This window comes from Natator depressus, chromosome 27 (genome assembly GCF_965152275.1).
Source record: "Natator depressus isolate rNatDep1 chromosome 27, rNatDep2.hap1, whole genome shotgun sequence".
Classification (NCBI taxonomy): Eukaryota; Metazoa; Chordata; order Testudines; family Cheloniidae; genus Natator; species Natator depressus.
Window position 1 is genome coordinate 15,201,294 of NC_134260.1, and position 10,902 is coordinate 15,212,195.

Genomic DNA, 10,902 nt, shown 5'->3' on the forward strand with positions numbered 1-10,902 from the left:
GACATTTCTGCTGCTCTCGCCTACACAAGGCAACTAGCATTTGCTTCAATCCCATGTTTAAAACCCTCCCTGCTGTTATCAGTTTTAATACAGCTCAGTCCATCTTAAAATAAGTGGGGTGAGGAGTCACTGCAGGCACCCCTCCCCACCTCTCCCCTTAGCCCCGCCCCCTGCAGGAACCCCTCCCCACCTCTCCCCTTAGCCCCTCCCCCTGCAGGAACCCCTCCCCACCTCTCCCCTTAGCCCCGCCCCCTGCAGGAGCCCCTCCCCACCTCTCCCCTTAGCCCCGCCCCCTGCAGGAGCCCCTCCCCACCTCTCCCCTTAGCCCCGCCCCCTGCAGGAGCCCCTCCCCACCTCTCCCCTTAGCCCCGCCCCCTGCAGGAGCCCCGCCCCACCTCTCCCCTTAGCCCCGCCCACTGCAGGAGCCCCGCCCCACCTCTCCCCTTAGCCCCTCCCCCTGCAGGAACCCCTTCCCACCTCTCCCCTTAGCCCCGCCCCCTGCAGGAACCCCTCCCCACCTCTCCCCTTAGCCCCGCCCCCTGCAGGAGCCCCGCCCCACCTCTCCCCTTAGCCCCGCCCCCTGCAGGAGCCCCGCCCCACCTCTCCCTCGTGAGCCCGCCTCCATGCCCCCCCGGAAGTCGCGCCCCCTCTCGCGAGAGCCGGGGGGGTCAGAGGTCGCCCGGAAGGTCGATAAAATTGTTATTGTAAACGCAGATTTTAAAAATGGCGACGACACACTTCCGGCGGGCTGGGGTAGCGCTTCCGGGTCAGGCGCGGGGCGGCGGCGAGAGGCGGACCCTGGCCCGGCCGCTCGGTGAGTGAGCGCGGCCCCGCCCCCCGTGCCCTGTCCCCGCTGGGGGGGCGCGTTACCCAGCATCCCCCGCGGCCTCCCCGCATGCCGCCCCCCTGCGGGCTGGTCACCCCGAGCGGGGCCTGAGCCGCCCCCCCGGGCCGGGCCGGTTGGGGCGGGGGCAGAGTGGCGGGGGGGACGGGGGCAGAGTGGCAGAGGGTGGGGGGACGGGGGCAGTGAGGCGGGGGCTGGGGGCGTAGTGGCGGGGGCAGGGGGGCTGGAAGCAGAGTGGCAGAGGGTGGGGGGATGGGGGCAGGGGGCAGAGTGGCAGAGGGTGGGGGGGCAGGGGGCAGAGTGGCGGGGGCAGGGGGGCTGGAAGCAGAGTGGCAGAGGGTGGGGGGGACAGGGGCAGTGAGGCAGGGGGCTGGGAGCAGAGTGGCGGGGGCAGGGCGGCTGGGGGCAGTGGGTTCTGGGTGGTGAGGCTGGGGGTTAGTGACGCTCAGAGACCAGGTCACTAGAGCTCACGCTTTGCTGTCACCCGCGTAATCACCCCCTTGCTCCTGCGTGTCTGTTCCAGGTGCCATGTCTGTCTTCCGCTCCGGCCTGCTGGTGCTCACCGCCCCACTCTCTGCCCTGTCTCTGCGCCTTGTGCCCATCCTGGCCTCGGCCTCCCGGATCGTGGAGGACACGCTCTACATTCACCTACAGCCGGGCCTCAGCTTGACAGGCTCTTCCCAGCCCAGGTCCACGTACGTGCCAGCCACACCCGAGGTCTATAGCCTCATCAACAAGCTGTATGTGGATGCTGACACCCACAGCCACCTCGACGTGCGGTTCCTGCTCACGAACATCCGCAACCAGAGCCTGACGCCACAGTCGCTTTCCTCCGTGCAGAACCTCTCTCACCCGCCCGAGGTGATCCTGACCGACTTCCAGACCAGTGATGGGGGCCAGTACAACCCGGTGAAGCAGCGCCTGGAGCGTTATGCCACCAGCTCTTACAGTTGCAGGCCCAATCTCATCTCTGTGCTGCTGTACCCAGAGTATGAGCCCATGATGGACGAGAGCGAGCTGCCCCCATGGGAGCCAGACTTGGATGGCGGGGCCCTGCAGAGTTACAGTGATGTCGTTGTAGGGGGCACTTTCGACAGACTCCATAATGCTCACAAGATCCTTCTGAGTGCATGCTGCCTGCTGGCTGAAAACCGGCTTTTGGTTGGTCTCTCTGACAAAGATCTTCTGGAGAGTGAGTGAGAACCCTATTCCCAAACCAGGAAGCAAAACCCCAGTTATGCTTGTTCTCCTTGGGCCGTCACTGCTCCAGTCCTTTTGCTCCCGATGGCAGGGAAGGGAGCCGTTTGTATCACTCTGTAGCATTTCCCTTGGGCCAGCTTAGGACCAGCCTTCATGGACTCTGAAATGGGTGTGCTGTCCAAGCATCTAGTTTTTTTAAAGGTGGAGTGTGTAAATTGTGGGAAAGGGGAGACCACATGAGAGGATGAAAGGGGAGAGTAGGTTTCACATCAGAGGAGATGTAAAGCGCATTTGAACCATGTGGGCACAGTGGTAATTTAGAAGCATCATTTATTAACGAGACAGGAGAGTCATTTAGGCCCAGCAGTTAGGCTTGGTGGCTTTTATGAAGAGATTTTGTAAACCTTCTAATAGGATTAGCAGTGTTTGGTGGTTTGTATTGCTAACCCTTCCCTGGCAGTACTGCGAGCCCAAGCAGTAGCCCTGGGTTTGTGCCTGAGAACTGGAAACTGGCCAAAGCTGATAAGTGAGACTCACCAGACTACTCCCACTGCCTGAGCCAAGGTGGAATGGCATCCCTGGTGAAAAGATGAGATGTCTGAATGTCCCAGGGCCATCACTTGTGGGGGAGGGTTGTCATAGCGATTGGTATCTTGCTCGTGTCCCTTGAGCATGTTTTGCTGTCTGTGTTTTTGTGATGGATGTGCTGCCCTCGGAGTTAAATATTCCCTGCCAGGCAGCACAAGGCTGAGTCACTTGTCTGTGCTCACTGCTGCTTTGTGCAGAGATGATGCTCCTCTGATAGCAAACCAAAGGAATTGCAGCAGCAGCATCTTGCCAGAGTGGCTCCTTTCTCCAATGCACAGAAACCTGGGGAGCGCAATGTCCTTCGGGCACTAGGGAAGTGAGGGCTCAGATCATTCTAGAGATTGCTAAAGCCTCTGTTGGCCCCTCCTTTAACTGTCACTGTTTGCTGCTCGCTCTGGGTGCGGGGAGCTGCACACTGTTGCTTCCTCCCTGTTTCTTGTCCCTTCCAGATAAGATGCTGAAGGAGCTGATCCAACCATATGAGCAACGAGTGGAGAAGCTCTGTGAGTTCCTGGTGGACGTGAAGCCCTCTTTGCGTTATGACATTGTGCCTCTGGTAGACCCCTATGGCCCATCGATAACGGACCCTGACCTGGAGTGTATAGTAGTCAGTGAGGAGACCTGCAAGGGAGGGGTGGCCGTGAACAAGAAGAGACTTGAAAATGTAATGCCTTTAAAGCTGACCTAGCGGAATACACCCCCTCCTGCTATTCATTCCTTACTTGTGTGGCAATATCTGGTGGCATTGAAAGTGAGGGCCTGGGAGTTCTCGACAAAGCCAGGCATGGGCAGCAGGTGCTGTACAAGCGCCCCAGTTTGACAGTTCCTGTGAACAGTAGTCCTGATCTGCACTCCCCCTGCTGTTCCAGGCCTGGGCTTCCTTCCCCCCACACCTGCCCCAACTCAACTCTGCCAATGCCCCTCATGAGCTGGCTGTCCTTCCTGACTGTGTTGCGAAGGGAGGGTGCAGCTGTTCCAGAGAAAAAGAGTGAAAACTCAGATAGCTGTGAGCGGAGAGTGCAAGGGATAGATGGGACCAAACAGTTTATTGCGTTCTGTTCTCCTCTGAGCTCCACAGAGATGGCCCCTCCATGGCGAGGACCCTGCTCCTTAACGGGTGTAGCTGGGACAGCCCCAGTCTGGGGGAGGATGTGGCTGTACCTCTTCACTGGGGTTGGCCTTCTGCAGAAACCTCCCCCAATCTATGGCTCATGCCATGAGGTGTAAAGCCCTGCCCCTCCAGCCATACCCCCTCGGGAGCAGTGCGGGAAGCTACCCAAGGGGGACCCTTTCCTCCTGTCATCTCTTCTCACTGGTTGAGCAAGAGCACTCCAGTGATGTACCTGGGAGCTCAGGAGTCCGCGTTGAGGCTCTCTTTCTCTGTCCACTGTCATGTATAGGAACTGCCAGCCCCATCAGATGGGCCCTGGGCCCAGCTGGGGATTTCTGTCTCCAACAGCAGCTGGTGCCCAGTGCATGAATCCCCTGAATGGACAATTCTGGAATAGCCTGCCCCAGGGGAGCTCTCTCCTGGGCCCAGGCAGTTACTGGTTGGCCTGGCCCAAAGGATAGTAGGGGAGCTGTGTCCTGTAGGTGGAAAGTGGCTCCTGATTCCTAGAGACCCTCCCCTTCTCTGGCTGCTGCTTTCACGCCTGACTCCAGAGTCCCCTTCTGTCATCCCAGTCCTTGCCCAGCAGTGGCCTGTAGCACTGCCCAGTCGCAGGCAGGTGGGGACTAATCTGTGAGAGGCAGCAACCTCCAGCCTCCTTGCAGAACTGCCCACATCCCGGCTGATTGCAGAGGGCTTCCAGAGCTTGGTGTGAAGACACTGCCTTCACTGTGACTCTGCTTGGGGGCTGGTCTAACTGAAGGGCTGCTGGTGGCTCTCCACCCTCTGACCGTGCTGTGCTGCACGTTCTGTTTGCAGGGGCTCTCCGAACTTGCCCTCCATGAGATCCTGCTGGTTAAAAATCCCAGGCCTGGAGAGAATGAAGAGGAAAAGATCAGCTCCTCCAGCATCCGGCAGAGGCTGCTCGGAACACTGCTGCAGCCACCCCAGGTAGGATGGCACAGTAACTTGGAGGCTCTGCAACAGTGACTCCAGTCCGTTTGCCAAGCGACCTCTGGCTTGTAGGGTTTTGTGTGGCTTCTAGCCCTGGGGAGAGACGCTGGTCTACTTGACCTCCAGTGAGCGGGGACCAGAAACAACAATGTGTCACCCCTCTCCAGGGGGGAGCCAAAGACAACAGAGCTCAACCGCATGTCCTGGGTCAAATAACAAGGGCAGCGATGAGAGTAGGGACATAGAGACAACACAAGGGGGCGCCGAGCAGAGGGCCTGGACAGGGCCCGTTGCTGGAGTCAGCTGGCACTGTCCAAAAGAATGCGGCCCAGCTGCCTGCCTGAATGAGTTCTGGGGGAAAGGGCCCTGTAACTGCACCCTCCTGGACTGACCTGATGCCAGAAGGAGGTTGACGGTGACATTCCCGGGCTTAGTTTGGATCCTGTGACTGTAACTAAACACAGGGAGAAGTGCAGCCGGATGTTGAGCGGATTTTGGAGGAGGTGTGGCAGCCTGGTGTGGTGGACACTGGGGTGTGCCGGGGTCTCCCTTTCAGGGGCATCCACGGAACATACCAAGACCAGACCATGTCTCTACTCATGGTCCCAGGGAGGAGCTGTCAGCTTGCATCAGCTTTCACATCCATCCTCAGAGCTCGTGGGGAGTCACGATCAGGGCCTCTTCTCCCCAACCCTTCCTGCCCCCACCAGCGCTGAGTAGCTTTGGAATCTTCTGATGCTGTAACTCTTCTTTGCGTAGAAAGACCCAGCCCGGCCTTCTCGCCCCTATGTGATCGGTCTGACTGGGGGAACTGGAAGTGGGAAAAGTTCCATTGCCAGACACTTGGAACACCTGGGAGCTTTCCGCATCGATGTTGACAAACTTGGCCACGAAGCCTATGCCCCCGGTGGCCCTGCATATGAGCAGGTGGTGGAGGAGTTCGGAAAAGGTACAGCCAGCAAATTCTACATAGAACGCCAGGGCAGCAAGGGTTATGGGAACACATCTGAGTTCCAGATCTCTCCCTCTTTGGTTTGGGAGCAGTCAGCGTACCCTGTACTTCCCCAGCTAAGGCGGATGTGGAGAGCTAATGTCTGAAAGTGAAGTCCTGGAGCTAGTTTTCTTATCCACTGACCTCTTTGGCTGTAAACAGCACCCATGGTTATTTGCCCTGGACCCAGGGTGCTCGCTGACTTGCGCTTCCCTGTACTGGGTATTCGCTGCCACTGAAGCAGGAAAACACCAGGCCACCTAGAGTTTGTCTGTTGGCTGACTCATCCCTAGGTGGTGTCTCAGAACCAAACAAACAGCTCTTTGGGATCCAGAGGATGCTCCTGGCAGAGAGCTCTTTTGGTAATAGGTTGGTTTGGAAGCCTAAACTGCTTGGTAGGGACCCTGTAGGACAAGGGCACCCAAGCTTCGGTGATCTAAGGACTGTGTTGCAAGCAGAGTTGTGGGAGCACAAAGGCTGCCGCTGACTGGCAGAAAATGGTGCCAGCTGCAGGTGCCCTCATCCTTAGTACAGAGGTCCCAGCATACAGTGCTCCAGCTCAGCGGCTCTCAACCTTTCTGGACTCCTGCACCCCTTTCAAGAGTCTGATTCGTCTTGTGGACCCCATAGTTTCCCCTCACTTAAAAACTCACAAAATCAGACATACAAATGCAGCAGTGTCACAGCACGCTATTACTGACACATGGCTGACTTCCTCATTTTTACCATATAATTATAAAATAAATCCATTGGAATTTAAATATTGTACTTACATGTCAGTGTATAGTATACAGAGCAGTATAAACAAATCATTGCCTATGAAATTTTAGTTTGTACTGACCTCACTAGTGCTTTTTATGTAGCCTGTTGTAAAACTAGGCTGTAGGTGAGTTGATGGATCTCCTGGAAGACCTCGGCGTACCCCCAGGGTATGTGTACCCATGGTTGAGAACCACTGATCTAGTTTGAGCCAAGCAGAATGTGCTTCGTTTAAAATGAAACCTAGCATATTGGTCTGTAGCATTTTTAGGCCTTGCCTCTGTATTAAAGATGAGAGCTACGCTGTGCCATGAGCATGTTGGCCACCTGCTGCTTTAAAAGTGACCTGAAGGTGAGGAGAAAGGGACTTAAAGACGGGCCTGTAAGGTTGTCCAAAAATCTGTTGTCTTTTCCATAAGAAATTCAGGTCTCGGTGGTGCCTGGTGACGTGTTATGTGGAAGCTGAGCAGTAGAGGCGGGGAGAGATTCTTAGGGAGATCATTGAGCTTCTTTTTAACTGCTGTTGAATTCCGCTGCCTAATGAAGCATACATAGGGAGAAAGGACACTTCCGGTAAAGCGAGAGACCTCCCACTCTGTAGCTGTGCCTGCCGACAAGCTCTCCAGCTAGAGCAGGAAAGGCTGGACTTGACATTCCTAATGTTCTCAAGGTGAAGGAAAAAGGCCTTTCCTGCCCTCTCTACACTTTAAAGAAGCCCAGGGTTTGAAACCTTGTTTGCAGTTCCCTTTAAGGGAATGCCAGGCAGAGACACCATTCAACAGCCCCTGCTTCCCCAGTGCTGGAGCTCTGAGTCTTTTTTTCCTCTTGCTCTTTGTCTTCCAGACATTTTGAATGAAGATGGGACAATTAACAGGAAAATCCTTGGGGCCAAAGTGTTTGGAAACCAGGTAAAACCCGCCCAGCTCAGTGTCAATATTTCCCCTCTCCTGTCCCCGCTGCTGCCAAGGCTTTGGTGTCTTCCGCTCTGTGCTTCTGCTGCTCCCTCATTGGCTCCCACAGGCTGTTTTTTCTCTAGTGTGAAGGTGTTGGCGGCGCTGGAGACCTGGATCCCCTCCGCAGCACAAGCACAAGCCACCTACTGGGGGAGACCCACTTGCAGGGCAACATCTCCCAGTGTTGGTCTAAGCGCTGGTGTAGATGTGGCCCAGGCTGATTGACCCTCTGTGTCCTGGGGTTTCCCTGAGCAGAGTTAGCCAACACGGTGATGGGAATGGACCACTGGTCCGCTCCTGTGCTCCCCCTTTCACTAGCCAGACCAACAGTGGGAGATTAGCCACCCTGGGTTTTGAGCTGCAGCTGAGGTGTGGAAGGGGAGTTCAGTCTCCATGACCTCGTCGCTCCTTGGCTTGTCTGAGTCAGAGCCCTGTGTGGACACCTTTCTGCTGAGGCCTGGACTGCGACTCCCACTTCCCCAGCTTCCTCTGTTACATCGTGATAGATCCTTGCAAAGCTCCTCTCAGCTGAGCTCTTGCAGTGACTGGGATCAGGCTACTGCTGATGGAGCAGCTCAGAGAATCTGTTCCCTGCAGGGCAGGAAAGAGGAGGCGAGCACCTTGCTTCCTAGTGCAGCATCACCACCTTCCATTGGGGGCTAACCTAGCCAGCTGGAAACGTGGGGCCCTTGGGGGAGGGGGCAATAGGGATGCTTGTGGGTGACTCCCCTTGCTGGGTTACCCAGGAAATCTGTCACTTGATCATATTTGAAAGCAAGTAACTGAAGTCCAGCCATGTGCCCTTGCTAGGAGCAGTTAAAGTGTCTCACAGACATCGTGTGGCCTGTGATCGCTGAGATGACAAAGAGGCAGCTGAATGAAGCGGCAGTGCAGGGTGAGCGTGATCTTCCCCTCTGAACCCAAAGGGGACTGGGACACATCATCCTATTACCACCGTACAGTCCAGAGACCCTGGGTACCTGCTGTCCTAAGCCCCAGCCTGCAGCTGCATCTGTTTCCTGATCAGCCTCGAGCTGTTAGGTTTTCCCAGCTCAGACCTTTCTGTGCTTTACTGGGAGCTCGTCCACTGCATCTCGGAGCCTTTGCTCCCTGCAGTTGGGTAAGTGCTGGGGGCCAAACTGCTGCCAGACTTGGATGGGAGCCTTTGCATTAAATGGTTGGATACTCTGCTGCCTTCCCTTTCCAGAGAAGGCCATGGGTGCATTTGTAATACCATATCTCAGCAGTGAGGGTGTTGTATGTGTTTTCCCCAGGAGAGAATTCCTCTAGCTTCCTGGGGAAATGGAACGCCCCTGGAGCATTGCTAGCCTGACAGGCATTTTCCTGGAGACGCTCCCGTGACCCGGCCCAGCCTGTGTGCACATGCTAGGCAGGAAACAGTCTGGGGCCTGCTGCTTTCTCTTCTGCACGGGGTTCTCTTGCTCCGCGGTAAGGTGTCTGTGCTGCCAATTTGCAGGAACTCGTGCCATTTCAGGCTTGCTTGGATTGGCTCGTATAAACAGCCCCAGGGAACTGTGCGTGCTTGTGGTTCCCAGGCACTCACGGGGAATGGCCTTGTTCCACAGGTAAAGCGGTGTGCGTGCTGGATGCTGCGGTGCTGCTGGAGGCTGGCTGGACAGACATGGTCCATGAGGTATGGATGGCCAGTGTCCCGGAGAAGGAGGTAGGCGACTCCCTCCCCCAGCCGTTTGCTGTTAGTGATTGGCTCCTCATGTGCCCGCGTGGAAGTGAACATCCCCGCTTGGTCTTTTCAGGCCCTGCGCCGCATCATGGCCAGAGATGGGCTGAGTGAAGAGGCTGCTCGGAACCGGCTGCAGAGCCAGCTGAACAGCAGCCAGAGGGTGAAGCAGTCCCATGTCGTGCTGTACACCCTCTGGGAGCCGGAGGCAACCCAGAAACAGGTGAGAGCCCAGGGTCTGCCCGGCTGGGGATCCAGGAGTGCTTGCTGTCTTGCCTAGGACAGGCCAGCAGGGATGGAGGGGAGCCGCTGGGGTCCATCCCTGTGGCAGAGATGCAAACCCTACCTACACTGCAGCTTCAGCCGAGGAGCTAGATACCATGTGGTTAGATAAGAGTCCTGCCTATGCTACCCTAGAGCCTTGGACAAGCTGCGTTCCCACGGCTCGCCCTATTATGATCAGATCGGGTGAGAGCGTTGTTCTGCTCTAGTGTAAATGGGGCTTAAGGAATATCTGGTCCCTACAGCGGGCTCAGATAAGGAGCTAGGGATCTTCCGTGTCCCTCTCCCCATGGAGGAGCTATGGCTGCTGGGTCTCTTTCCTTCCCGGGGTGAGGGTCGTCTCCTTGAAAAGCAGCTCATTCTGGTAGATACCCAATTGCAGCATTAGCTCAGCAGAATCAGGGGTTAGTGGAGTGGCCAGTGAGACCCCCCAAATCCTGTCTGTGCCGCAGCCACCCCTCGCAGAGCCGCCCCACAGGTGGGTTATGAGTCCTAAACAGCCTGAAAGGAGTAAAAGGTTCTGGGCCTTTGTGCATACTGTGCTGTAAGTGGAGATCACGCCTGTCCCTGCGCCAGTGCCCTAGTAGGCTGTGCCCATCTCTGCTCTGGCACAGCTGCATTTGGTGCCCTTTTTTGCTGCTGACCCTGACTTGCTGTCCCATGTTTGTTCTGGCAGGTGGAGAAGGCCTGGGTCCTCCTGCAGCAGCGCATCGGCCGAGACTAGAGTCTTGGGACCTGGTGGTTTTTCCTATCACTCCCGTCTCATCTTCATGCACAGCCAGACTGGGAATCACAGCACTGCTGGGTCCTGCTGCCGGGGCTGAGTGCCTGCGCGCTTGACCCCGCTGTGTATCTCACACCGTGTTCTAGCATCCCACGTCGTCAGTCAGCAGGGCACAGTTCAGGTCTCAGCTGGGTGGTTAAAATGGCTCATCTGGTGTCGAGGGGAAGGGGCTGGGGGCAGAGACATCCTGCTTTACTGTAGCCAAAGGCCCTGACCAAGAGGCAGTACCCTGCTGCGGGAACAAAGGGCAGTGAGGGGCAGCATGGGCACAAGCCAGGAAGGCACCAGCAGCACTTGCCTGATGTGACCGATGTCCCCTGCGCCCTCTGAGGCTGTAGTCTCAGAGGAGCCAGAGAACACTGCCACACAGCACGTCCCGGGGGAGGCCTAGCTCCGTTTGCCACCCTAATCATCTTTGGGTTACACTGTGTGGAGTGGTGACATGAGCGCAGTCACCCCCCCTTGTATGATCAGTATTGTTGGATTGTCCCCCCGTCTCAGTGGATGGGCCGCCATGGTATGGGTTGCCAGACCTGGGCGTACTGTGTACCCTGCAGGCATGTGCCAGTTAAAGGTCCGGTTTGCGCAGTCTGTCTCCGTGTGGTAATTGTTCTGCCAGGCCTCTTTCTTCTGTTCGCCTCGAGCCCAAGGGCCTGTCCCCAGGCCGGCTGCGTTTGTGCCGCTGGTCTAAGGTAAAGCAGCTCTTCCTGCCGGGGGGGGGGAGTCCTGTTGGCTTGCGA

General features: G+C 56.8%; 1 protein-coding gene across 4 annotated transcripts; it reads left to right on the forward strand.

Annotated features, from left to right (window-relative positions):
- The first annotated feature begins 677 nt into the window (after positions 1 to 677).
- COASY (Coenzyme A synthase) lies at positions 678 to 10,745 on the forward strand. Of its 4 annotated transcripts, none has more exons than XM_074940629.1 (10): positions 678 to 814; positions 1,368 to 2,036; positions 3,082 to 3,296; positions 4,560 to 4,691; positions 5,454 to 5,643; positions 7,288 to 7,352; positions 8,208 to 8,292; positions 8,984 to 9,081; positions 9,173 to 9,319; positions 10,055 to 10,745. In XM_074940629.1, exons 1-10 carry the CDS (start codon positions 724 to 726, stop codon positions 10,100 to 10,102), a joined length of 1,740 nt encoding a protein of 579 aa, XP_074796730.1. In that variant the 5' UTR covers positions 678 to 723; the 3' UTR covers positions 10,103 to 10,745. The 4 variants fall into 4 exon arrangements, 2 of the variants coding, with proteins under 2 accessions (XP_074796730.1, XP_074796731.1); XM_074940630.1 differs by having other exon boundaries at positions 8,984 to 9,051; XR_012636389.1 differs by lacking the exon at positions 8,208 to 8,292.
- Positions 10,746 to 10,902: the final 157 nt, after the last annotated feature.

What these genes read in the sequence shown, in the direction of transcription:
- COASY (XM_074940629.1), top strand. Translation starts at nt 724, where the DNA reads ATGGCGACGACACACTTCCGGCGGGCTGGGGTAGCGCTTCCGGGTCAG. An exon ending in ACAAGAAGAGACTTGAAAAT is followed by an intron (nt 3,297 to 4,559) that starts GTAATGCCTTTA and finishes TTCTGTTTGCAG; the next exon opens with GGGCTCTCCGAACTTGCCCT. An exon ending in CCAAAGTGTTTGGAAACCAG is followed by an intron (nt 7,353 to 8,207) that starts GTAAAACCCGCC and finishes TGCCCTTGCTAG; the next exon opens with GAGCAGTTAAAGTGTCTCAC.